The sequence below is a fragment of the Polypterus senegalus genome, chromosome 9 (assembly GCF_016835505.1).
Source record: "Polypterus senegalus isolate Bchr_013 chromosome 9, ASM1683550v1, whole genome shotgun sequence".
NCBI classification, from domain to species: domain Eukaryota; kingdom Metazoa; phylum Chordata; class Cladistia; order Polypteriformes; family Polypteridae; genus Polypterus; species Polypterus senegalus.
This window is the reverse complement of record NC_053162.1, coordinates 126,906,254-126,934,173: the sequence shown is the minus strand read 5'-3', so window position 1 is coordinate 126,934,173 and position 27,920 is coordinate 126,906,254. Positions and strand designations below refer to the sequence as shown.

Here is a 27,920-nt window from a genome sequence, read left to right as displayed (position 1 = left end):
TCCAGATGTGACATGACCAAAGGCCTGAACCTACTAGAGTAAGTCTTTTAGAGTGGGCAGCAGTAAACCCTTTTTACACCCATTGTATTATTTCTTTCTACTCAATAGAGAATGCTTCCTCACTTCCGGAACTTAGTGAAGCTCAGAAGAACAAACTTCGCCATTTATCTATTGTCAGCCTGGCTGCCAACTTGAAGGTAAGGCTATTGAAATATCTGAGAAGACATGCTTCTACATTTTGGTGGGTTTAGATCAGGTGTCGATAAAGGCTTGACAACTTCATGAAGGGAAACTTTTTCTTTCTTTTTCCTTAGTGCCTCCCTTATTCACTGCTTCTTAAGGAGCTGGAAATGAAGAATGTACGACAACTAGAAGACCTCCTCATTGAGGCTGTCTATGCAGACATAATACAAGGCAAGCTGGACCAACGCAACCAGCAGGTGGAGGTTGACTGTAGCATGGGAAGGGATTTGCGAAGAAGTGAACTAGCTGGCATCTCTCAAACTCTGCAAGAGTGGTATGTTTACTGTGAAAGAGTATCTCATTGGTGAATTTTTTTTTTTTGGGTTTTGTTTTCGTGAGGCTTTTTAGGCTCCCTTATGTGGCTGGACAAACAAAATACCTTTATTAGCAAGCACCGTGCCAAACATTACAAGTTCAGATATGCAGCCTAGCTATTCACAAACATTTTTTCATAGCTGGGCAGAGGCAGGTGAAGTGACTTGGTCAGTTGTGTAGGTAACAAATGGACTGTGTTAACCTTGTAGTTTTGGAATATAATTTCTTAACCACTACACTACACTTTGGCTTTCCTAGTAAATACATAATATTTTCTGAAGCAATTCCAATTTTGTGTTTCACAAAAATGTGTTTGAGACTGTAACGCTTTTTGTTTATGAACTGACAGACTTTTTTTGGCTATGTAACGATTAATCAATTTTTCTAAACATTTTGATCAGCATGACAAATACACCTAGTTAGGTGCATCTCCTACATTAATCCCAGGCACTTCTGCTTGCTGAAAAAGCTCTTGTCTGTCTTCATACAGTGTCTTATATATTTACTGAGTGGCTTACTGCGCCTCAGTTTTTTACTTAAACCAACCAGTTTGCAAGCCTGGCTTTCTAATGCGTTTACCATTATGTTTTTCAGGCTGGTATTATACAAGACACCTAGCTGGAAAAAAATAATTTAGATTAATTTTGCATATTCCAGGTGCTCAGGGTGTGAAGCAGTGCTTGCAGGGATTGAGGAACAAGTTACAAGAGCAAACCAATACAGAGAGCAACAGCTGAAAGTGAAACAGCAGGTTGAAACAGAGGTAAATCATTTTAAAGTAAATAACATAGTCTACTTTGTTCACTATTGTTTTAATCCTTTGTAATATATGCCATCACACTGTGAAGATATTTTGAAAGTTTTAGTAATTTACATTTGAAGTCTGTGCAGGTTCTATTGGTATTTTACAGTATGGCACAAATTGCAGCTTCATCTTCACAATACATAGAGTGAGCATGGGTTGATATACATTAAAGGTAAGTCTGATTCACCTCAACTAATTATTGAGTTTAGGTGTTTCAACCTGCCTGTTTTTAGCCAGTGCATAAAATCAAACCTACAGCCATGCAATCCCCACTGATGAACATTGTCAGTCTAATGAGTAGAATAACCTGGTGACTTTTAAATGTGGCACTGTCATTAGATGTGATCTTTGTCATAAGTCACTATGTGACATTTCTGCTCTGCTAAGTCTGTCCTGGTCAACTGTAAATGCTATTAATGTGCAGCTGAAACATCTATAAGCAACTGTAGTACAGCAATGAAGTGATATACCATGCAAACTTGCAGAGTGGGATTGTCAAGTGCTGAATGGCATAGCATGTAAAAATCACCTGTCCTCTGTTACATTGCCCATCAAAGAGTTCCAAACTGCCTCTGGAAGCAACATCAGCAGCTTCATGAAATGGTTTTCTATGGCTTAGCAGCTGTATACAAGCCTAAGATCACTATGCACAATGTTAGGTGTCAGCTGAAGTGGTTGTAAGGCACATCACCATTGGACTCTGGAGCAGTGCAAACATGTTCTCTGGAGTGATGAATCACACTTTCCTGTCTGGCAGCCTGATGGATGAATCTGAATTTCGTGGATACCAGGAGAATGCTACTTTCTGGACTACACACTCCCTACTGCAAAGTTTGGTGGAGGAGGAATAGTCGTCTGAGGCTGTTTTTAAGAGTTTGGGCAAGGCGCTTTGGTTCCAGTGAAGGGTTCTCATAAAGCTACATCACACAAAGACATTTTAGGCAATTTTTCCACAAAGTTGGAAGCACACAAGTTTGGTCAGGACCCTTTTCTGCTCCAGAATAACTGCTCCGGTGCACAAAGCCAAGTCCATAAAGACATGGTATGACGAGTTTGGTGTGGAAGAACGTGAGTGGCCTACACAGAGCCGTGGCATCAACCCTGTTGAACACCTTTGGGATGAATTGCAATGCAGCTTATACACTAGGCCTTTGCATCCAACATCAATACTTACAAATCCTCTTTTGGCTAAATGGGCACAGATTTCCACAGATGCGCTATAAAATCTTGTGGAAAGTCTTTCCAGGAGACTGGAGGCTGTTCTGTTTTTATTTCTTTTGGATGTAATTCCATATTAATGTCCATAGTTTTGGAGCTCATATAGGTCTGATGGTCGGGCATCAACAAAAGTTTGGCCCAGTAGTGTGTTATGCCTCACAATATCTAACACCTTCTTAATTATTTGTTTCTACATTAGGCGATCTCTTTAAGATGATGACTTTATAGTAATAGTGTGCATATTATTATTTATTTATTTTTTTTTTTTTACTATTATTGGCTGTGTTACTTCACACCAACTTTTGTTGTTACCACTTGGTGCAGTATCCAAAACCAGTAGTGGCGTGTATCATTGCAGAATTTCTGAGATTCTATGTTTGTGATAAAAATTGGCAAAAAGAACCAGTTGCAATATATCAAAAATTGTTTGTTTTAGCATTATGTCAGGGCAAGACTATGTAGTAAAGTACTAGCAGGATACTCAGGACTTGTTGCAGTGAACAGCAGAATGAGATCATGGCTTAGTTTAATTAGTTCACATCTAGTTTGGTTGTGGACTGGTGTTTGTCATCTGTCCATCAGCTCAGATTGACAACCTTGTGACCCATACCTGGATGAACTGTAGGATTATTGTAAATATTATTTATACCAGGACTTAAAATATTGAATCAGGAATTTAATGATGTACAGTGTATTAGTGCATGCAGTCTTTATGATGAGTTGTGCTAACCAGTAAAACCCAAGGTAAATTCACTGAGCGAGGCACTTTTATCAACAAATCATACCTTAAGTGCATGATTAAAAAATACAAAAAATAAATATATGGAGAGTCTTAATTTGATGAGAATTTAGCATCTAATTAGAAGTGCATCATAAATCTTATTTCCCCCCTTAATTTGACTGTTTCTCAAACTTTGTAGATAACACAGAAAGGCTGGTGAAATAACTGTTTGCCAAGTCCCTGGTAATGTCGATTCTTTTCAGGTATTGTGCCCACAGCAATATAATGAGGTAGCTCTTCATAAAGAATGTTTAATCACAACATAAATTGCACACAAGAACACAATTCAGTGCATATTCAGTTCATATTGTGGAATATTGTATTATCAGTTTGTAAGATACCCACAGGTACACTTCCACAGTGTTAAAAGAAAGATGATTTTCACATTATCTTTCTATGTGCAGTTTACTAAAAGCCTCACCAATATTGAAGAACAAATAACAGTTAAGTGGCATTCCTGTAGTTTTTTTTTTTTCCACAGTGCAATCTGAATTGATCAGTATTGCTTTCTGTGACACTGAGTTAAGTATGATTGATTCATTACTGTGCTCTACATTCATCTGAATCAGAATGAGTGGTGCTGGATATATATGTTTTGTGATTTACTTCTTTTGTAATAGTTCCAATTTATGTTGTTGAATATACATGCTTTTTCATGAACTGAACAATCTGTATGATGTAGTAAAAGGTGAAATGATCACTCAGTCAATTAAAGTTTTTGTCTTTGACAATGCTAGTATTTAAAAAAAATATAATTTGGTAAGGTACCCACTTGATTTTCATTTGTCTCTGTAAGAGTGTGTCTCCAACTTTTAGACTTAATATCAAAGTGGCTGAAGCATGCTCATTTTAAAAAAACAGAATTATACAATTGATGTATGTACGGTATGTATGTGTGTGTGTGTGTGTGTGTGTGTGTGTATATATATATATATATATATATATATATATACTTGCATACATACACACACATATATACTGTATATGTTCCAATAAACACTGAGTCTCTTATTGTCACCGGTCTCTAACAAGCACCGGGCTTCAGAGGGGATGCGGCCAAATAGTAGCCGGTCTCTAACAGTAGCCGGGTCTTTGATATTTGACAACTGACGTACATTGTAAGCGTCTGTATCTTTGCATGTGTAATACATGTGCATGTCAGCAATTTGCATATATAAGAAATACGGATATACCGGTTTCTAAAACTGCTTCATTTACGTGCCGGGTTGACTAAAATACGGAAAACCTGGAAGAAGAGGAAGACGATAGTGAACTGGACAACAACAAAGCAACAACAAAGCCATCATTGCGGATTCGGATGACAAATAGCAGCGAAAGGTATAGAAAGACATTGCCATTTATTTTTAACAGTCTTATGCAGCATGTGAAATTCAAATAAAGTTTTGTGTACCTATATGTACCGATACGCGCAAAAAAAAAAAAATGCTTTGTGAAGGTTTTTGGTAATAATGGCCGGTTTCTAATAGCATCCGGTCTCTATTAAGTGCTGGGAGTCGAGGCTAGTTTTGCAAATAAACGCCAGGGGCCACTATTGGAGCATATACGGTATATCTTTTTTAGTTTTTAAGGATGATGGCCAATGTTGTGTGACGTTGCTTGCTGTTGTTGCTCCTGGATCAAGTGGAGAATTTTTCTTGCATTGTAGTCCACTCTTTATCTTGTCTGTGTGGTGCTTTGTGGTGTGCTATGGTGCTTCTTTTCTCGGGTCCCTTTAGGCTCTTTGATATGCCCTCTGCAACTTCATAGAGAAAATAATTACTATTTCTAGAACAAAAGTTTACTCTCTAAAGTTATCTTTGTGCAGTAATGGCTAATTCTCTGTCTTTTCAAACTGGGCTCAGTCACTGGTACAGAGCTTGGCAGAGTGGATTTTAGATCTAGTTCGGAGTGTCCAGCTCCAAGAGAATGTGCCTTGTCTGCTTTTGGCTCCACAAAGAGACACTTGTCAGCTTACAGAGAGAGAGCTGCTCATCAGCCTTCAAACAGTAAGAAGAGATGAGTGCAGCTAGATTTGGAAGAAAGGTGTAACCCCCCGGTGATTTGGTCAAGTTCACATCCAGTTACAGAAACAGTGCATAGTTATAGGAGCATTATTTTTTCCAAACATACAGAAACTGTTCAGCTTTCCGTTGCAAGCCTAAGCTGAATGTCTAGTTAGCCACTTTCATGTCTGAGGTAGCCTCTGCATAGGCTTCTTTGTTATCAGATGAAGTCCAGGGCTAAGCAGGTGTTGTACGAGATGCAGTTCAGCCTTTCATTCTGGAATGTAAGTTGGGTGAGGTGAATGTGCAGATGAATTTCTACATCCCTGTTAAATCTGCTGGTTTAACAAGTCTTGTATAGCACTAAATGCCTAACAAAATGGAAGTACCCACTTTACAATACAAAAATGTGTGTGTGTTTGGGTATTAATTTTATAACTTTCATCACTCTATTCAGTTGGTTAGACCTGCTTATGAGGTCATTTTAAATATGCTAGATCAAAGATGCACGCCATAATAGCACTTCTTATTAGTGCTTAGCTAATCTTGATCTGCAGTTATTATGCAGCACAAGTGTACCCCGTTACGATGCTAAACCTGACAGAGAGGCTTATTACCATACATACAAACCGGATTCCAAAAAAGTTGGGACACTAAACAAATTGTGAATAAAAACTGAATGCAATGATGTGGAGATGGCAAATGTCAATATTTTATTTGTAATAGAACGTAGATGACAGATCAAACGTTTAATCCGAGAAAATGTATCATTTTAAAGGAAAAATATGTTGATTCAAAATTTCATGGTGTCAACAAATCCCAAAAAAGTTGGGACAAGTAGCAATAAGAGGCTGGAAAAAGTAAATTTGAGCATAACGAAGAGCTGGAAGACCAATTAACACTAATTAGGTCAATTGGCAACATGATTGGGTATAAAAAGAGCTTCTCAGAGTGGCAGTGTCTCTCAGAAGCCAAGATGGGTAGAGGATCACCAATTCCCACAATATTGCGCAGAAAGATAGTGGAGCAATATCAGAAAGGTATTGCAAAGACTTTGCATCTATCATCATCAACTGTGCATAACATCATCCGAAGATTCAGAGAATCTGGAACACTCTGTGCGTAAGGGTCAAGGCCGTAAAACCATACTGGATGCCCGTGATCTCCGGGCCCTTAAATGACACTGCACCACAAACAGGAATGCTACTGTAAAGGAAATCACAGAATGGGCTCAGGAATACTTCCAGAAACCATTGTCAGTGAACACAATCCACCGTGCCATCCGCCATTGCCAGCTGAAACTCTACAGTGCAAAGAAGAAGCCATTTCTAAGCAAGATCCACAAGCTCAGGCATTTTCACTGGGCCAGGGATCATTTAAAATGGAGTGTGGCAAAATGGAAGACTGTTCTGTGGTCAGACGAGTCACGATTCAAGTTCTTTTGGAAATCTGGGATGCCATGTCATCCGGACCAAAGAGGACAAGGACAACCCAAGTTGTTATCAACGCTCAGTTCAGAAGCCTGCATCTCTGATGGTATGGGGTTGCATGAGTGCGTGTGGCATGGGCAGCTTGCATGTCTGGAAAGGCACCATCAATGCAGAAAAATATATTCAGGTTCTAGAACAACATATGCTCCCATCCAGACGTCATCTCTTTCAGGGAAGACCCTGCATTTTTCAACAAGATAATGCCAGCGCACATTCTGCATCAATCACAACATCATGGCTGCGTAGGAGAAGGATCCGGGTACTGAAATGGCCAGTCTGCAGTCCAGATCTTTCACCTATAGAGAACATTTGGTGCATCATAAAGAGGAAGGTGCGACAAAGAAGGCCCAAGACGATTGAACAGTTAGAGGCCTGTATTAGACAAGAATGGGAGAGCATTCCTATTTCTAAACTTGAGAAACTGGTCTCCTCGGTACCCAGACGTCTGTTGAGTGTTGTAAGAAGAAGGGGAGATGCCACACAGTGGTGAAAATGGCCTTGTCCCAACTTTTTTGGGATTTGTTGACAGCATGAAATTCTGAATCAACATTTTTCCCTTAAAATGATATATTTTCTCAGTTTAAACTTTTGTTCCGTGATTTATGTTCTATTCTGAATAAAATATTAGAAGTTGGCACCTCCACATCATTGCATTCAGTTTTTATTCACGATTTGTATAGTGTTCCAACTTTTTTGGAATCCGGTTTGTACATACTTGGATGATCCTGTGCTGAATCTGCACTGCAACTGACCCTATATAGAGATAGATATAGATATAGATATATATAAATAAAATATTGTATGTAAATTTATTTATTAATTTTTTGCTATAAATAACAGAATGTTACACTTAGGGAGATATAAAATGTTGGTATCCAAAAAACATTTATGTTTGCTTATTGATTATAGCACTGGAGAGTATTAAGTCTTGAAAGTAGTAATTTCACCGTCATCTGTACATGTGACGGACTAAACTAAATTATAAATGGGACAGACATCTGTAGCCTTAAATCATGAGCTGCTAACGCTCCTCTATCTAGTCTTGTGTACTGATTTTTTTTATTTTTTTATTATTTTTATTAATTTTATTGCACTCCATACAAAGCAATCAAGTTTTTACAAAAAGTAAAATAGAGTTAAGAACAGATCGATCCCCACCCTTGAGAGAGAGAGCAAGCCAAACGGCATAAAAATTTTACAGTTTTTAAACATACCTAAATTAATAAATTCTCTATGCTTCATGAACTTATTTTAAAATATTACTGATTAGATCCTGCCATGTTTTGAAAAAGTCTGTACGGATCCTCTAACTGAGTATTTGATTTTTTCCAATTTCAAATAGTATAACACATCAGTTTCCCACTGACTTAAAAGAGGAGAGTTTGGGTTCTTCCAGTTTATCAGAATAAGTCTGCGTGCCAACAGTGTAGTGAATGCAATCACAATTTGTTTGTCTTTCTCCACTTTAAGCCCCTCTGGAAGAACCCCAAACACAGCTGTTAATGGGTTAGGAGGGATTGTGAGTCCAAGGCTATCTGAAAGGTAATTAAAAATTTTTGTCCAGAATAATGTTAATTTGGTGCAGGCCCAGAACATGTGACCTAGTGAGGCTGGAACTAGTTTGCAGCGTTCACAGGTTGGATCATGCCCTGGATACATTTTGGAGAGTTTTAGTCGAGACAGATGTGCTCGATAAATAATTTTAAGTTGTATAATTGTATGCTTTGCGCATATGGAGCTCGAGTGAATTCTCTGCATTGCTACTTTCCACTCCACTTCTGATATATTAATTGAGAGATCTTTTTCCCAGTGTCCTCTTGGATCTTTGAAAGGAAGGGATTGTAAAATGATTTTATATATTGCAGAGATGGAGTCTAAGTCCTTGAGATTGGGCAATATTTTTTCCAGCATGGATGAGGGTGCAAGATGAGGAAAATCTAGAAGGTTCTGTTTAACAAAGTTCCTGATTTGAAGATAGTGAAAGAAATGTGTAGCTGGAATGTTAAATTTGGAATGTAATTGTTCATAGGAAGCAAAGACGTTGTCTATATAAAGATCTCTAAGCAAGTTAATTCCAAATTTTTCCAGATATTAAAAACTGCATATGTTTGTGAAGGTTGAAAGAGATGGTTCTCTTGCAGAGGTGCCACAAATAGAAGCTTCTCCGTCTTAAAATGCTTTCTACATTGGTTCCAGATTCTAAGTGAGTGGAGCACAATTGGGTTATTTGTATATTGCCGATAGCGTGTGTTTATTGGAGCGCATAGCAGGGAATACAAAGAAGTACTGCAGGATTTTACTTCTATTGTGGTCCAAGCCTGTGTATTATGTTCTATTTGTGTCCAGGTTCTTATCGCCTGTATATTTGCTGCCCAGTAATAAAACTGGAAGTTAGGTAGAGCCATGCCACCTTCTGCCTTTTGTCTTTGTAAGGTCGCTCTTTTGATGCGTGGATGTTTTGAATTCCAAATAAATTAGGTTATTGTTGAATCTAATTGCCTAAAGAATGATTTATTAATGTATATTGGGATGTTTTGAAATAAAAAAAGGAGTTTAGGAAGAATATTCATCTTAACAGTGTTAATTCTTCCAGCTAGTGTGAGATGAAGGGTTGACCATCTATGCAAGTCTTGTTTAATTTTTTCCATGCAGACGGCGAAATTTTGTTGATAAAGAGCTTTATGTTTACTTGTGATGTTTACCCGAGGTATTTAAACTGTTCTGCAACTTTAAACTGTGTACTGATGTTGACAGTGAATGATCATCAGTCTTGTATTTGAGTAACTGTCAAGAACAGCAGGTTACCACAGTAACAAATGTCTGCTTATACAATAGCTACATGTATATTAATATATAAAATGCAGTACAAAAAGAGACAAACCAAACTGCAAATGCACCTTGTAGGCAAGGCTGAGATAGAGAAAATACCTCTTTTCATTTCATCCTTATGATTTTTAGCCAAAAAAAAAAAAAGGCCTGTGCTGTTGACTTTTTAAAACTGGTTAGCCACACTTTACCTGGCTATTCAGATGGCTGTTTGAGTCAGACTTTGCCTAAAAGAGACTGTTGTAAATCATGCATATCAAATCATAATGGGCTTATTCTGTGGTTGATTTGTAGTGAGTGCCCCTTACTGCTGCAGAACAAGAATCCTTCCTATTGCATGTGCAGTTGGCCCTAAGATTGGCATGATGTGGGGATGTATATTTTAAACAGCATACTGTTGTTCATATTTTTTATGTCAGAAAGGGATTCAGTAATAAACATTAACTGCTGTTGATTAAAACCGTGTTAGTTGTTGAGCCTCACAAATGAAACATTATGAGAAAGGACATTACTCATTTCTCTGGCTGGCCAACAAATGCAGTAACTCTGACTTTGCTTTAACATGGTATCTAATGGAAGCATGAACAACTTTATTAAAGCTTTACAATATTAAAATGTTTGTGGATTTTAGGTTCCACAAAGCTCGCACTTTGATCAAAAAGTGTGCAGAGAGAGGTATGTTCAGATGTTCTCTCTATCTATTATGGATTGCAACTGTGGATATGATGAAACTTTGAACTGAACAACAAATGACTCTCAATTAAATGGCATCAATCAGCTTCTTGGAAGAAGCTGTATAAGGTTACCCCTTTAGCAGAAAAGGTCACGGCCACTGTTATTTGAAATGCAGAAGAAATGCTTTTGGTAGGCATTGTGTCTTTGATCAATTTGTATGTAGATCTGTATTTTTATTTGTTTGTTTTATTTATTTATCTATTTACTAGCAAAATACCCGCACTTCGCAGCGGAGAAGTAGTGTGTTAAAGAAGTTATGAAAATGAAAAGCAAACATTTTAAAAATAACGTAAGATGATTGTTAATGTAATTGTTTTGTCATTGATATTGAGTGTTGTTGTCATATCTATCTATTTATATATATATATATATATATCTATATATATATATATCTATATATATATATATCTATATATATATATATCTATATATATATCTATATCTATCTATATCTATATATATCTATATATATATATATATATCTGTATATATCTATATATATATATATATATATATACAAAATACCTATTACATAAAAGAAAAGGAAACATTTTAATAATAACGTGAACACAACATACGTATATATATATTAGGGGTGGGACTAGATTAAAAAAATTAATCCAATTAATTAGAGGCTGTGTAAGAATTAATCTTGATTAATCGTATGTAATCGCACACGTAAATTTGCCCCAAATCGCAAATGTTTTTTTTTTATTTAAAAGTGTTTTAGTGGGCTTACAGAATCAAATAATAGACATGTACATGAATATTGTAAACTGAAGCTGTTTTAATTTCTGAAAAAAAGCCTTTAAACTGCATTTGAATTCAAAACAGAAACAAAAATATCATCCCTGGTTAAAATTGGGCAGACTTAAAAATAAAGTGGTAGTTTAAGTACTTTAAGTAGATTTTCAGAATAGTATTGTCTTTAAATAATAATAACCAAAATTTCAACATAAAGTGCAGTTTTTCTTCTTAAAAAAATAAGTCAGAAACATAAAAGGTAATTTGACCAACTTAATCTTTAAACTCTGAGTAACCTTAGCCAAAATTATTTTGTACATTAGGCTAAAACAGTGTGATCATTGAACATTTTGTAATTAGATGTAATTAGAATTACTAACGGTCACGGAAGTCCAATGATCCCCAGTAAGAGCCACAAAGTCTGCTTTCTGTAATGCATCTAATTTTGCTTGCTTTTCAGTGTGCACAAAACCATGCTTTTATCAAGGCTTTGCTCGGGAAGTCGAAATGATCAGTCGTAGGAACGCTTTATTCCGACTCTAACATTTTTGTAGCTGTGATGTGTGCATCAGTGTAATGGATGTACCAGGAAATCATGCATTGACAAAAGTTCCGTTTGCTTGGAATTGAAAGTGTGATTAAATGCGTTATTTTTAACGCGTTATGGAGTACATGCATCGAAGCTTCTCAGCTGTGCTTGTGCTAATAAAGGGAAACATTTTAAAAATAACGTAACATGATTCTGCGTTAACCTAATATTTTTCATACGTGCCAAACCAAGGAGATGCGAAGGTAAAATGAATCAGTAGCGCGACATACTCAGTGCATCCCTCTCGAATCGAACCTAATGTCGGCATTAGAGGCTTAAGACTCTACAATTGCCCACAGCATGTGGCTTGTCTATCTGAGTATGTACTGTAGATCGGGTATATATATACATTTACATATATACCCGCGTATCGCAGTGGAGAAGTAGAAGTTATGAAAAAGAAAAGGGAACATTTTAAAAATAACGTAACATGATTGTCAATATACAGTAATTGTTTTGTGAGTGTTATTGAATGTTGCTGTCATCAAGGATTTGATTATCATTATTTGTTTCAATCAGGGTCGTATTTGTACGATGTGTTGTGTTCAAGTTCCGTGTTTGTCAATCGTTGTAAAGATGACAGGTTTCATTCATCGATTCGTTTCTTACTGCATCAATAAACAGCTCATCTTCTTCTTTATCTGAGACCTGACACACTGCATGCACGGGTTTTTTACACTGTCTTCCTTTAGCGGGACATTGACTTTTTCCACCGTGTGCTTTGTTTCCACAGTAGCTGCATTTATGAATATGCTTATCAGGCGCTTCATATTTTTTTGCTGCCTTTTCAATTGTGTAATTCGGTTTTGTTCAGCTCTTTGGAACTGTTGCTTTTATCTGTGCACTGCGTCAGTTCACGTGAGCCACTCGGTGTACTTGCATCGAAGGTTCCCAGCTGTGCTGGTGCCATCTCGTGCTATGTCCATAGCTTTATTTAATGTTACCTTAGTCCTGGCACTTAAAACTTTCTCTCGCAGTTTCGCTGAGTTTGTGTCAAACACCACCCTGACCATCTCATCTTCCTCTCCATAAGCACAGTCCTTCACCCGTGAATATTTACCCGTGGCAGTTTGCTATTGGATTGCCGCTGACGGACGGCCTTATATGGGCAGGCACTAAATTGCAAACGCCAGCGGCAGCCTGTCTATGAACTTAATTTAAAGTGTAGGTTTACATCGTGCTTTGTTTCCGAAGTAGCAGAACTCGCTTATTGTTTCGCTGCCTTCTCAATTATATAATGCATGTTTTCTTGAGCGCTTTTTTGAGGTCTTCCTGGTTTTCTATGTACTGCGTGATTACGTGGGAGGCGTGATGATGTCACACGAAACTCCGCCCCCACGGCTTTGAAGCTCATCTCCATTACAGTAAATGGAGAAAAACTGCTTCCAGTTATGACCATTACGCGTAGAATTTCGATATAAAACCTGCCCAACCTTTGTAAGGAAGCTGTAAGCAATGAACCTGCCAAATTTCAGCCTTCCACCCACACGGGAAGTTGGAGAATTAGTGATGAGTCAGTGAGTGAGTGAGTGAGGGCTTTGCCTTTTATTAGTATAGATCAGACAATTTTATCCAAGGCAACTTAAGAAGGTGCAAGCATCAAAGCAACAGTGAACAATATTAGAATTCCTAAAACATTTCAGAATTATTAAGGGTGAGTTGTACCTGACATAAATGCTTTTGAAATTCTCCATCAACATGATAACAGAACACCACACACAAAGAAAATATATGAAGTAATTACTAATCTTGGATGGTTTGTTCGTCCCCTTCCACTCTACGGCTCAGCTCTTGCTTCCTCACGATTCCTCCTCTTTCGAGCCTTTATAGATCCTATGCAAAAGGATAAAAAAAAAAAAGATTGGAATTGATGACCAGCTAATTGAAGAAGTGAAGTACAGCTGTTACGATTTAAGTATGAATGCTGCTGTTTTGAATTAGGCCTAACCAAAACACCTGAATACTTCTAAAGAGCCCTAAACCGTGTAATCATTTAAAACAGAGAGATGGAACAGTGAAATTAACTCCCAAAGTAATAAAGCCTTGAACTTTATTTTAATTCTCTGTTAATAAACTTCAAAAGGATTCACAATATAAAAATTCAGAATCTCAAAATACCCTAAAAAGCAGAACAAAAAGGCAACTCTACTGCAGTCTATGGGGGGAAAAATGAATGCCTTAGCAATATGTCTGAAGCATGGTGGGTCCTTACATAGGCCTTAGCAAGCCACAATATTAAGAGTTCTCCACCTTGCTTATAACATCGTTAATAATTGCATATTGATTGAAAATAATCAAAGAAATAGTAAATGCAAAATAAATGTTGAAAGAAAATAACAAACATTAACTTAGAGGAACAATACAAAATAATCAACAGAAAAATAAAATAAGTATAAGTGACAGATCATGGCGGAGGGGAAGTTAAAACCATGACAGTATGATTCAGACTTTGTCAAGAAAGCAGTACATGCTCTTAATTCTCACTAGTGCAAGTGAAATTGACTGTGATTCTGTAGAAAAATTAGGAGAGCTGGTGGCGTAGTAAATACATTTTAATTATGAGTATAAACAAACGTGTAAGTAAAATTTAAGAGGTAAACCTCTTATTCAAAATGAAAAATAACTGCACTATTGTACACAGTCTCCAGTTACTACTTTGTTCTATGAAAAGCCTACCACTTTTTTTTTCAGACATACATTAAATTGGACAAGTGCATGTTTATAATTTACTGAGCAATTATTTGTTAGTGTAGTTCTTTTAGTGCATGCATCTTAAAAATGAAACATAGTTTAAGGTATGAGCAAAATCAATAATGCAGCAGTACTGAATGTTTTAGTTACTGATTTGTAGCATCTGATGGCATAATGGTGTAGTGGAAGCGCTGCTGGATGGCAATATATAGACTGAAGTTTGCATCCAAGATGCTTCTTGTGTTAATTTATTTATGGTGAATTTGTTTTTCCCTTATCTCCTCTGGTTTCCTCCCACAGTTCAAAGACATATCCTAATGTGTGTGTGTTCTTTCATATTGCATTGGAATGGTACCATGTCCAGCTGTTGTATTCAGTACTCCTTTCCAGTTGAGCACTGGGATAGACTCTAGCTGCCCGTAAATGTGCTTTGTAAAGTTTTGGGTATCAAATGACAAATGCTTTTTTGTTTTTTTAATGATGTTCACAGTAGTATTTAGTAGTTCACAATTTAAAAAAATCTTTCACTAGTAATGATTGATCTTTTTTGTAATTTTTAAAATGGTTTTTCCAGTGAGTGTACTTAGTTATTAATTTACATTCCTTGTCTACTGCTATATTTAAAACATAATTCCATGGAAATCTCTATAGTTAGACCCATAAAGCATAGCAATGAATTCAAGCTAGGATATCCTGACATCACTGCCATATTGTGCTAGTAGTATTTTCAGTGACACAATGGGGATGTGTTTGAATCCCTACTGATTGTTGTTTGTATGGAGTTGGCACAGTGTCCCCTATCTGTCTTTGCTTTCCTTTGGGTAGTGTGATGACTTCCTAGAGCTTCAAAAACATTTGGCTTAGGTGAATTGGTGATTCTGTTTTAACCCAAGTGTGAGTGAGTGTTCGTTTGCACGCGTGTGTGAGCCTTGCGATAAACTTTGTTTCCTGTCTTGCCCCTGGTATTTCTGGGATTGGCTGTGTCAACCCAGAATTGGTTTAAACAGGTTTGAGAATGTATATGTGATTAAATAAATTTGATTTGTACTTGAACAGAACTAATATAAAGGTTTACTTAGAAGATAAACACAGCTCCATTAGATCAATTTGAAAGTTTAACGGTTACATGTTTTATAAAAAAAAAAAAAAAAAAATATTTTCAGTATTTAAAATTAAGGTAACTGTAGTTTGCTTTCTTAGTAGTGATTATGCATCTATAGGCTGCAAATTCTTCCACAGTTATGTAGTCTTTGTGCGTATTTAGTCAGTAAGGGAAATTTTATTAGAGGGTCATTTTTGGCTATATTGTGCTTTTTTTTTTTTCATAAAGAAACCCTGCTATATGAAATACAGTTATTATTGTCACTAAAGTGCTGATTTAAAATAATTTAGTTCACATTTTATTTTTATTCTTCTGCTTATTTTACTAGTCAAAAGTAAATATGAACTTATTCTTTTTCTAAATTTATCTCTGATGTTCAGTGGAAATGAATTGAAGCTTTGACCTGTTGTTCTCTGTTAGAACGTCACCCATGTCTTCTCATATTCTTTTATTTTGAATCTGCCATTCCTGGCGAGTTTCATTGTGGCAGGTAATTGAGTTGGTTATACCAGACCTTCCTAACAGACCAACAATTTTACTGTTATGGTGGAGTTGATGATGTACACTATATGAAAAAAACTCTTGGTCTGGTGCTTACTTTCTGCATATGCACAAGGACAGCTTTAAATGTAAATGTTTAAAATCATTTGTAAAATGTATGTACATACATACATGCATGCACATACTAATATATAATCTTTTTTTTGCTGAACTTTGAAATCATTAGAAAGAAAATGTAAAATGTGACAAAATGTGAAAAATTCTTGCTTGCAATAGAGGGATTTTTGAAGTATTAAAGAAAATTTCCTTAAAATCCAAGGCTAGACCCTACTTCTTCATAAATATATCCATCCATCCATTATCCAACCCGCTATGTCCTAACTACAGGGTCATGGGGGTCTGCTGGAGCCAATCCCAGCCAACACAGGGTGCAAGGCAGGAACCAAACCCCAGGCAGGGCACTAGCCCACTGCAGTCATAAATATATATATATATATATATATATATATTTATATATTCAGAAATTTTGATAAAGCACTCGGTGAAAGGAATTGTGATGTTGATCAGTGCAAGCAGCCCTCATTGTTATAATTGTGAGTTGTGTTTTGGAGCAGATGGAATTCTAAAAATGGATATTCTTAGTGCCTATGATCACATTATTTTAAAACTAAAAAGTTTTGCAAAAGTGTTTGCCAAAGTTAATTTATTTGAAATTGTGTCTTTCTTTAACTGTACACTTTGTTAGTGCAGAAACAGCATACATTCATATGCAGGGTGTCTCTAACGTAATAGCTGCAAACAATAAAAATTTCTGTACAAGATGCAGCATAAAAATATTTTTTGAGTTGCACTGCGATATTAATCAGTTATTCATCATTTGCCATGATACACTGCTTAGTACTTTTTAGTTTTTGTAGGTAGGTTGAATAATTTTTTTTAGTTTATTAATGTTACAGGAATTGAATTAATGGATAAGATGTTGAGCTTTCTGTTGTTTGGTTTATCATTGTATATTCGGTAAAATTGGCTTTCCTATTGTATTTCAATTCTAAAGGTTGTTTTTTTTTGTCTTATGTGTCTACTTACTCTTGCATTAAAATGGTGAAAGCAAAATTGGATTTTGCATTATGAGTCAAGCTTAACAGAGAATTTGTCTAATATGCTTTTCAGATTTACTTTTAACAGTATTAATTACAGTATTCTTAAATGTACTTAGTTTTTGAAGTATGTTATGTCATGTAAAACAAAAACTAACTGTTCTAGAATAGTGCAGTTATTATCTAGACTAAATTACTTCATATGTGATTGAACATGGACACAGCAAATTAATTATCTCCCAGCTGGTTGATTTTTCAAAGGTGCAGTAAATGTTTGAGGAAGTTAATATGATGGATATGATTGCTCCAAAGCAGAAAATTGCTCCTGCATTGACATTTAAAACTGCTTACCTTCTTTTTTTGTGTTTATTTATGTGAGTATTTTTTAATAATATAAATTGTCATTAACTGATCTGGCTTTTTTCTTTTTTTTTTTTAACTAATCTGGCAGCAGTACGACAGTAATGACAGTCAAGCAGTGGAAGATAATAAAAGGCATTTTAATTTTTGCAGTGAGTTGAAAGAATCGGGAGTCCTTTGCCTGTAGATTATATTGGAACGTTTTTAAAGAATGTGAAAGACAATATTAAAGGGTCTAAGGGATGTACTGTAGCTCATCATGAGCCTGCTTCTCTGAGGTATTCTATGTAAAATAATTTTTTGCTAAGAAAATAATTGAAATGTTTAGTTCAAATGTAGATGAAAAAAGTTGGACAATCGCCAAAAGTAATTTGTCTTTTATTACTTATTAAAGGCACATTAACTACAGTCGACCCTTGACATACGACTGGCCTGACATGCGAACAACTTGATTTACGACCAAAATTTTTGTTTTGATTTACGACCAACATCTTGCGTTACGACCCGAATGCGGTCACGTGTATCAACTTGTGCGATTGTAAACAAACAGCCGAGAGCGTTTGTAAGCGTCAGTCAGAGACCAGATACATGTGTTTGTGGATGTAATTTCCGTCAGTGCAGTGATTTATCAATATATACAAACCGGATTCCAAAAAAGTTGGGACACTATACAAATCGTGAATAAAAACTGAATGCAATGATGTTGAGGTGCCAACTTCTAATATTTTATTCAGAATAGAACATAAATCACGGAACAAAAGTTTAAACTGAGAAAATATATCATTTTAAGGGAAAAATATGTTGATTCAGAATTTCATGGTGTCAACAAATCCCAAAAAAGTTGGGACAAGGCCATTTTCACCACTGTGTGGCATCTCCCCTTCTTACAACACTCAACAGACGTCTGGGTACCAAGGAGACCAGTTTCTCAAGTTTAGAAATAGGAATGCTCTCCCATTCTTGTCTAATACAGGCCTCTAACTGTTCAATCGTCTTGGGCCTTCTTTGTCGCACCTTCCTCTTTATGATGCCAAATGTTCTCTATAGGTGGAAAGATCTGGACTGCAGACTGGCCATTTCAGTACCCGGATCCTTTTCCTACGCAGCCATGATGTTGTGATTGATGCAGAATGTGGTCTGGCATTATCTTGTTGAAAAATGCAGGGTCTTCCCTGAAAGAGATGACATCTGGATGGGAGCATATGTTGTTCTAGAACCTGAATATATTTTTCTGCATTGATGGTGCCTTTCCAGACATGCAAGCTGCCCATGCCACACGCACTCATGCAACCCCATACCATCAGAGATGCAGGCTTCTGAACTGAGCGTTGATAACAACTTGGGTTGTCCTTGTCCTCTTTGGTCCGGATGACATGGCGTCCCAGATTTCCAAAAGAACTTCAAATCGTGACTCGTCTGACCACAGAACAGTCTTCCATTTTGCCACACTCCATTTTAAATGATCCCTGGCCCAGTGACAATGCCTGAGCTTGTGGATCTTGCTTAGAAATGGCTTCTTCTTTGCACTGTAGAGTTTCAGCTGGCAACGGCGGATGGCACGGTGGATTGTGTTCACTGACAATGGTTTCTGGAAGTATTCCTGAGCCCATTCTGTGATTTCCTTTACAGTAGCATTCCTGTTTGTGGTGCAGTGTCGTTTAAGGGCCCGGAGATCACGGGCATCCAGTATGGTTTTACGGCCTTGACCCTTACGCACAGAGATTGTTCCAGATTCTCTGAATCTTCGGATGATGTTATGCACAGTTGATGATGATAGATGCAAAGTCTTTGCAATTTTTCGCTGGGTAACACCTTTCTGATATTGCTCCACTATCTTTCTGCGCAACATTGTGGGAATTGGTGATCCTCTACCCATCTTGGCTTCTGAGAGACACTGCCACTCTGAGAAGCTCTTTTTATACCCAATCATGTTGCCAATTGACCTAATTAGTGTTTATTGGTCTTCCAGCTCTTCATTATGCTCAAATTTACTTTTTTGCTACTTGTCCCAACTTTTTTGGGATTTGTTGACACTGTGAAATTTTGAATCAACATATTTTTCCTTTAAAATGATACATTTACTCGGATTAAACGTTTGATCTGTCATCTACGTTCTATTACAAATAAAATATTGACATTTGCCATCTCCACATCATTGCATTCAGTTTTTATTCACAATTTGTTTAGTGTCCCAACTTATTTGGAATCCGGTTTGTATAATTCACTAAGACCATGGCAAGCAAGACGCATAATTGCTAAGGAAGGAAGAGAAGGTAAAGAAAGTGATTGTTAAGGGATGTTAGCTAGCAGGCTGGCGCAGCACATGATGATGTCATCAGGCTGAGTCAGCACCGGCTTGCTTTGGAGTGTATTATTACAGCAGTTCACAACATGGCCAGCTTTGAACTGAGTGCTCGACTACTGTCATTAACTTGAGAAATGGCGATCACAATCGAAACGAAGAACGAAATTGTGCGGAAATATGAGAGTGGTGATCGTGACCAATCTCGCTAATATGTACAGCATGTCGAAATCCAGCATCTCGACAATTTTACAAAGAAAAGATTTGCATAAGGAGGCTTCTTCTAAACAATAATCACCTTCCGTTTCATTCTCCTCCTCCTCCCTTCCTGCAGCCCAAACCTATCAAATTAAATGGTGAATACAGTATGAAATTGTTGTTTCTGGTAGGCTAGGCACTTTTTATAACTTTTTGGTTAGTACATTAGAAAATTATTGGTGTTTTGGTAAATTATGCGCATTATACAGCCCTTTATTATGAAAAGGTTAAGTAAGTGCTGCTGTGGGAGATTCATTGCGCATTATGGGTATTTCCATTATTTCTTATGGGAAAAATAGTCTTGACTTACAACCAACTTGAGTTACAACCAGCCCTCGCGAACGAATTGAATTCGTAAGTCAAGGGTCCACTGTATGTAGAAGGGCATTTTAAGTGAATTATTCTTATACATATTTCAGATATTTGCCTAAATAATAACTTGCATGTTTATATGCAGTATGTTCAAAATGTGCTAAAATTTGTAAATAACATTTGTGTGAGTCAGGGTCTTGTTTAAAATCATCTCTTTGTAATTACACACACAGGAGAAATTTGAGCAGCACAGTTTTTGTGCCTCTTTTTTTTTTTTTTCTTGCATATGTTCAGTTATAGAATAGCTGTATATTCAAGTGCAATAGCAGAGGTTGCACACAAACTTCAAGTACAGCATGTTGTAAAAAATATGTCACAGTGAAAAACTGGCAACATGTTATGGCACTGTATATAACAATAGCTACTAACAGCAGTGACAGTGGCAAAAGGTGATTATATTTTAATAGTGTGATGGTCATTTTATGTTGCCTTGACTAATGAGTTCATTTAGCTCCAGGGATGGAGAATGAGAGTGGGTGGTAATGGAAAGAACTCTAAGAAAGTATTTGTTTGGCTCCAATAATAGGAATTCTAATTTGTAATATATATTTTTATTTATGCACATTACCAGTCAGTTTTAGAACACCTTATTTTTTCCAGTTTTTCTTCAAATCGAATCAATTGAAATGCAATAAATGCTCTAAAATGGTGAAAAGGTAAGCAGTACACTGCCAGAGGCTTAAATTTCAAAGTTTAGGTTAAAAAAACTGAAAAAAGGAAATTTTAGAATATTACAAATGGGACTTCTTCAAGGAACAACTAATAGGTTACAACCTACAGATGTTCTGCAGCAATTAAAGTAAATTTAAGCCTTGCAAGTTGAAGCAAACAGTTTACACTGGTGTCCCAACATATGTTGATTACTTACAAACCCTCTGTCTTAAAGCAGAGTTGTAACATATACTGTGTTATTACACCCTCTAAAGTACTTCTTGGACAATATTGCACTATAAAAAGTTGTAAATTCCAGTGATAATGGCAGGAAAGCTGCAATTTACAAATTAAATTAGTCAAAGCATTATTACCCTTAGAAGTGTAGTGGGCTTTTCATTTAGAGAAATTGCAAAAAAAAAAAAATCCAAAGTTTCAGTGAGTACGGTGTCCTACACACAAGGCAATTGGAAACTGGCAGAAACTCTGATATGAAGAGATCTGGCAGACCCAAAGTCACAACCCAATCAGAAGACAAGTTTCTGAGGGTTGCGTTATAGGCACCTCACAGTACAACAGCTTCAAGCACAGCTTAACAGTGAAAAAAGCAACTATCTGGTTTTACTGTGAAGAGGAGACTTTGTGCTGCAGTTTTGACAAGGCATGTGACAATAAGAAAGCCATTCCTTAAAGGACAAAATAGGGCCTTGAAATACCGCCTCTGAATTACTGCAGATAGATTGAAAGTCTAATGGACAGATGTATTTGTACAGATGTTGTTCATCACACAATGTTGCCTGTATGTCATTGAGTTTGTGAAAGGGTGGTTCCTCAGTCTGCTGAACATGTAGGTGGAAGTGTGATTGTCTGGGGTTCTTTTGCTGAAGGCAGAGTTGGTGACTTGCATGGAGTGAAAGTCATTCCGAATCAAAAGGGTTATCAGTTTGGCAATTATATCGGCAAAAGGTGGCTACTTTAATGAGTCAAAAATTTGAATGAAATTTTGTATGCTTAGTGATTCCTTGACTTTTTTTTTTTGCTAATGTTTATTTGTTCTACGTCTTGATTTCATGATACATGACATTAAACCAAGTGCATTTACCTAAAAACTGACAAAACTGAGGTGTTCTAAAACTTTGACCAGTAGTGTATGTGTATATGTGTGTTTGTTTATATAAAAGTGTATTTGTGTGCCCTTCTGGTTGCTGTGTCTCTATTATTCCAATAGATCATGTAGCACAAACATTTGCAGTAATAAAATACGTTTAACATTCCAACACATAACACACATTTGTAGTAGTTCATTTTATTACAACATGCGTTACAAAATACATTCCAGTAGATGGTGCACTACAATGTTAACACTGAGGTCTTTGTTGATTACTTAAATTTCAATGATTCTTAGATGGGTAGCACAGGTATAGCTTGTGTGTCTGTACATGTATATGTATGTATGTTTATTTATATTTATTTGTTTGGCTGATGCCTTTATCCAAGATAGGTTATGGTAATTGAAATGCAGTTGGTTACGTTTTTTCAGTTGTTTCCATTTGAATACAGGCAATTTAAGGAACTTGCTCAGGGTCACGTAGAATCAGAAGTGTGGTTTGATCTCAGTATCTCAGGGTTTCATCTCCAAAGACTTTACCACACAGATGCCACACTGTCTGTTAAATACTAACTAATATAACTACTGCTATTGCTAGAACACTGCCATTTTCAAGAGAGAGACAAAAAAACACTGACCTCTTTGTTACACACACTTGAGCCTGTCAGTTCTGTGGCCTCTTCCAGCTATCCCTGTAGAGTATTGTATAAATACAGTACAAGAATATATTGTATTGTGGTTTTGTTATATTTGCATTGTTACATATGCTACTAATTTGAGCTACTGTAAACAAGTGCAGTAATTTAACTGAAAACAGTTTTTTGTTAAGGACATTTTATATGTATATAATTTGTTATTTATTGATAATAAATCATATTTTATACTATAATGAATATCTTGTTTATTCAGTCTGTATTATTAAGATAGATGCTCAATAAAAAACTAAAACAGTAGTAAGAAGTTCTATATTGTGCTAAATATTGATTGATCAGTACAGACCTAATTATGTCATATCATCTACTCCTCAAATCCTGAGTTTTGTGTTTCTCTTTGCTTATGGAGTTTCAGGAAGCACTGGCCATCTAATACCAATTTGTTTAGGGCTAGTACCTTGTCCCTTCCCTGTGTTTATCTATTGGTTTTATATGTATCATCCTGCCTGGTGCTCTCCATCCAAGTAAGTCCTATTCTATTTTTCTGACTGCGTTCTATCCTTGGTTTTCCTATTTGTTTCTCATTTTGTTCTATCAGAAGGTTTTTAGCTTGTACAGTGTTATGGCTCCAGCGGATGTTCTGCCTTCATGGGCTCGAGACTATTAAGTAATTGTTAAATCGACCTAGATACTATTAGAAGAAAAAAGTTAGAATTGATAAACACAAGTTCAGATGAAAGACTAAAAGAGATAGAGTAGGTTAAACAAAGCAGAAGGTGAAGGAGGAGATGGCACAAAAGGGAATTGGACCAAGGATAAGTTCCAGGCCGATCCAGGCAGGACGTCCTCAGGTGCCACAGCCCAGTGCAAAATCCGAATTGACCTGATGCAGGTTGGACAATGAGGAAAAACTGTAATTCTAAAATTTTTATTATTATGCTGTCTTAAGGAATTGTTCTGTTGTGTATATTGTATTGTATTGACCCCCTACTTTTGACACCCACTGCACGCCCAACCTACCTGGAAAGGGGTCTCTCTTTGAACTGCCTTTCCAGAGGTTTCTTCCATTTTTCCTACAAGGTTTTATTGGGAGTTTTCCTTGTCTTCTCAGAGAGTCAAGGCTGGGGCTGTCAAAGGCAGGGCCTGTTAAAGCCCATTGCGGCACTTCCTGTGTGATTTTGGGCTATACAAAAATAAACTGTATTGTATTGTACAGTAAAAATAATCATGATGACATTTTTGGCTAAATGGCGCAGCTCGTAATTGGAAAACACTGACGGCTTTAGGATTTCGTGCTTGAAATAATATGGGAACTATTAAGAAAGGAGCAGTTCAGTCTCTGTGAGAAGTATGCACGTTACATAGATTTTTTTCTCTTAAGTATTTCAGTGTTTCTCCCAGAATCCAAAGATGTACAGTATATGTTAAATTAATTAGTAAGTTGAAATTGGACTGGTATAAGTGAGTTTGGGTACTTAAACGAGTTTTTATCACTCTTTTACCCCCACTGATATCAATACAGACAGTGCTTACCTGGATGAAAGGGTTAAAAAATGTAAGAGTCTTATTTTGCCATAAGACTGTACTGAAGTGTGGAAAAATGTATTCCTTGAGTTTGTTTTAGTTTTATTATATTTTGGTTATCTTATACATCCCAAAATGATGTTTGTTTTAGGTTGGTTGTTGTTAGCCTCGTGAGAATTTGTAAGTGCTTATGTGGGCCTTGTGGTGGAATGGTGCCCAGTCTGCCCAGCTCTGCTGATTGCTGCCCTGGCAGAATGCTCTCCAACTTCCCTGACCAAAAATTGAATTAAACAGACTTGTCAGTATTCTGTTTTGCCTTTTTTGTGAAAAAGTAAGCCTGGTTGATAACTTTCTAATTTAAATTATTTTATACTTCAATGCCTGACACTAATTATGTTCTGCCTGATCAAAAACCCCTTCTGGTTTAATACATTATTATTCATTTGCATTTATGAACTTAAGATCACTTTGCTTTCGTGCACATGCCAAAGCTGTAACAAATATTCCAGTACTTCGGTCTTTTTTGGCTTGTTTCAATTTACTCTATTTTGAAGTAAACATAACATCTGTTATGACTTATTTTAAGTACATCATTGTGTAATGAAAATGGGCCACACAGTTCCCACAAGCAGAACTGCATCCCAATGTATCATAATGCAATTTTTTTTTCTATGGGTATCTTGCTGTATTTATGAGTGAGATAAAAATATTAAATCTGTCTTCCTGTGGTAAAATGAAGACTACGGCTGTTTGCCATTTTAAATAAATAATAATAAGGAGGGGGCATAGTAGTGTGGCCGGAGCAGTTCCCAGGCATGATACGGGCATGAGCATTACAAAAGTTTTAAAACTTTGATACAATACTAAGAAAAGTATTGATTTTCAATACCAAATATATAGTTGAATTTTGATGCAACTCAATAAAAAAAAAAAAAAATTTCAGTTCTGCATGCATAAAAATCTTCACATTGGTGAAAACAAATAGAAGTGTTACTCAATAAATGTAAGTATTTCAAGTAGTACAATCCTTTGTAAAAGGTAAGAATAAAGTTCTTATAGTAAATAGTAAAGATGTTTTTTTTCCCATTGGTGAAAACGCATACTATTGGTACATTGAAATATTACAATTGTTATTAAGTGTTAATTGAATAAGTATTGCAGTTTTTTTTTTTAAACTATATACATATTTTTATAACAGACATTACTTAAACATTCAAGTAAAAAGAATGAAAATGTGGTCTTTTGTGTTCAGAAAGTAATACACAGACTACTGACACATTTAAAGTCTTTGCATAAATGCAAACAATGCACATTGCATTTTTGCGTAAATAAACTACAATGTCTTTATAACTTCCAAATTTTTTGCAAAAAGGCTAGAAGGTCACCATGTTCTTTCATGCTTTTGTTATTACAAATTAGCCCTAACATACTGGTTACAAAGACTGTTGCCTCCTGAAAGAACAACATAGAATAAAACTGGCCCGCAGTTAAAAATAATTGCAGAACCTTGTCTTAAGCTGGAAGCATAAGCTTCTCATGGCATTCATTAATGTCATGGACTTACAAATATACAGTAATTATTGTCATAATTGACCCTATTGATATATCTCTACCAGTTTTGATGCAAAGGAGTCCACTTCTTCTGAGTGTAGCATGTTTCTTTATTTCTGGATCCAAAGTAAAACCTATAATGCATTAATATTAGAAAATAAATAAAGGTGATTAAATAAAGAGCTTGGTGATTTGAAATACAATGTTGGAGTGGAAATAAGCAGAAAAAATCACAGTCCCATGAAAATATTTATTTTTTACCTTTCATTTTCCTTTTATCAGGTATCAAATCTTCAGAAGACACTGAAGGCCACAGCCACGCCTTCCACATCAGGCCCGTCCTGCACAGCGGGTACTCCCAGTCAAGATCCAGACCAACATGCAAGTGAGCTCCGAGATTCTGCCCCTTCCCAAGATGCCAGGCAGTCGGGCAAGAAAAGCTCCAAAGTGAAAGGGTAAGAATTTTTGTGTTGAGTTGTGTTCAGCCTGCCTTTATATTGCTGTTATACTAAAACTGTATAATTCAATGAAATATGAAACAATAAAGCACTCAAACGTAGGCATTTTCACTTTACTTTTATCAAAGGGCATCTACAAATCTGATATAAACGTATTTGTACTTGCGGAATTCTAGCAGATTTAGATAGAGACTTATTTTACCACCTTGTTGTTTGTAACCAAATAACACTATGATGAACATTCATTCATATGCTTTCCTTCTCATTTTAGCATTTTACACACATTTAATATTTTTGCATGAATGATTACTGGAATATGTTTCAGTCCTGACACCACATCTACACAATAATTCCTGTTGCTGCTGCCAGGATAGACTTTAGTTTCTTGTGGCCATAACCAGCAAAAAGTATGAAAGGGTATTAGTTAATTAATTCTTCTATATAAAAGCGGTCGGGATTGTCCTTCCGTCCGTGGAGTGCTACGCAGGCGCGGAGTTTCACACACACCCTGTCCATTTTGCAGTGCACGATGGGATTTGTAGTTTTGTTTTTCCAGGTAAAAGATGATTTTCTACTCCAGACTGTGCGATATCTTCTTCTTTCTTACTATATAAAAGCGGTCGGGATTGTCCTTCCATCCCGTGAGTGGAAAGCGTAGCGGTATTCCGCTTATCACAGACTTACTACTTGCAGCTTGCGGTAGGTACGAAGCGACATGATGTGAGCAGAGTTCTGGTGCTCCCATCATTCCCTTGCTTTTGTGTGCGATGCACTGGAAAAATAGACAAAATTATGTCTCTGGAAATAATTAATGTTGATGGAGTACAAATGCCACACCGCGTAGTAAATATCAAGGGGGTTCAAAAGGGCGACCTCAATATAGAAAAAATGTTTAAATTTCATCACAAAAATAAGGGAAACTATGAGTATTAAAGTAATACCGCTCAAATGCAATATAACCAAATTAATGAGTTTGTATAAAATACCAAATTGATCTACATATTGAATTGCCTTAAGAAGTGGTCAACTTAAAAGTTGGTCGCCTTAAAAGGCGGGTCAGCCTAGTTTATAATAATCTGTGTGTTTCATCATACTGTAAGTGACCTTGTTAATTAGCAAGATATTTTAAAAATGCCTTCCAAATCGTAATTGCTAAAGAAATGTTCTTGCAATGTCTATTTTTGTGTTGAAAGTAATAACTACCCAAAACCTAAGCATGTCTCAGATTTTAGAAGTGTTTCTGGCTGCCTGAATTTTTTGCCTGCTGACACATTTACCAAAGCTGCAGCTGTATGCTTTGTTGGTTATCGATTATGCTATCTGTATTTGAGAGTATATTTCCTTTCTTCTCATTTAAGAGGGTCAATTTATTCCCAAAGGAAACAAAAAAACCTAAGGGAGAATATGACTTCATTGAATAAACTGAACATGTCATTATTCAAGGGTCTAAAGGATATCTGGTATTTTTCAAGTCAAAGTTCTTTATGTACAATCATATTATTTGCCACATAAATGTGTGTTCTAAAGTAAAGTATTTTTTATA

General features: G+C 36.2%; 1 protein-coding gene across 1 annotated transcript in view; it reads left to right on the top strand.

The window, feature by feature from the left end:
* cops7a (COP9 constitutive photomorphogenic homolog subunit 7A) overlaps nt 1-27,920 on the top strand; it is a 57,932-nt gene that overhangs the window by 2,010 nt on the left and 28,002 nt on the right. The window contains exons 4-7 of the mRNA XM_039763797.1: nt 109-197; nt 315-517; nt 1,216-1,321; nt 26,202-26,374. Of these exons, the coding sequence (XP_039619731.1) occupies nt 109-197; nt 315-517; nt 1,216-1,321; nt 26,202-26,374 (571 nt within the window). The remainder of the gene's footprint in view (nt 1-108; nt 198-314; nt 518-1,215; nt 1,322-26,201; nt 26,375-27,920) is intronic.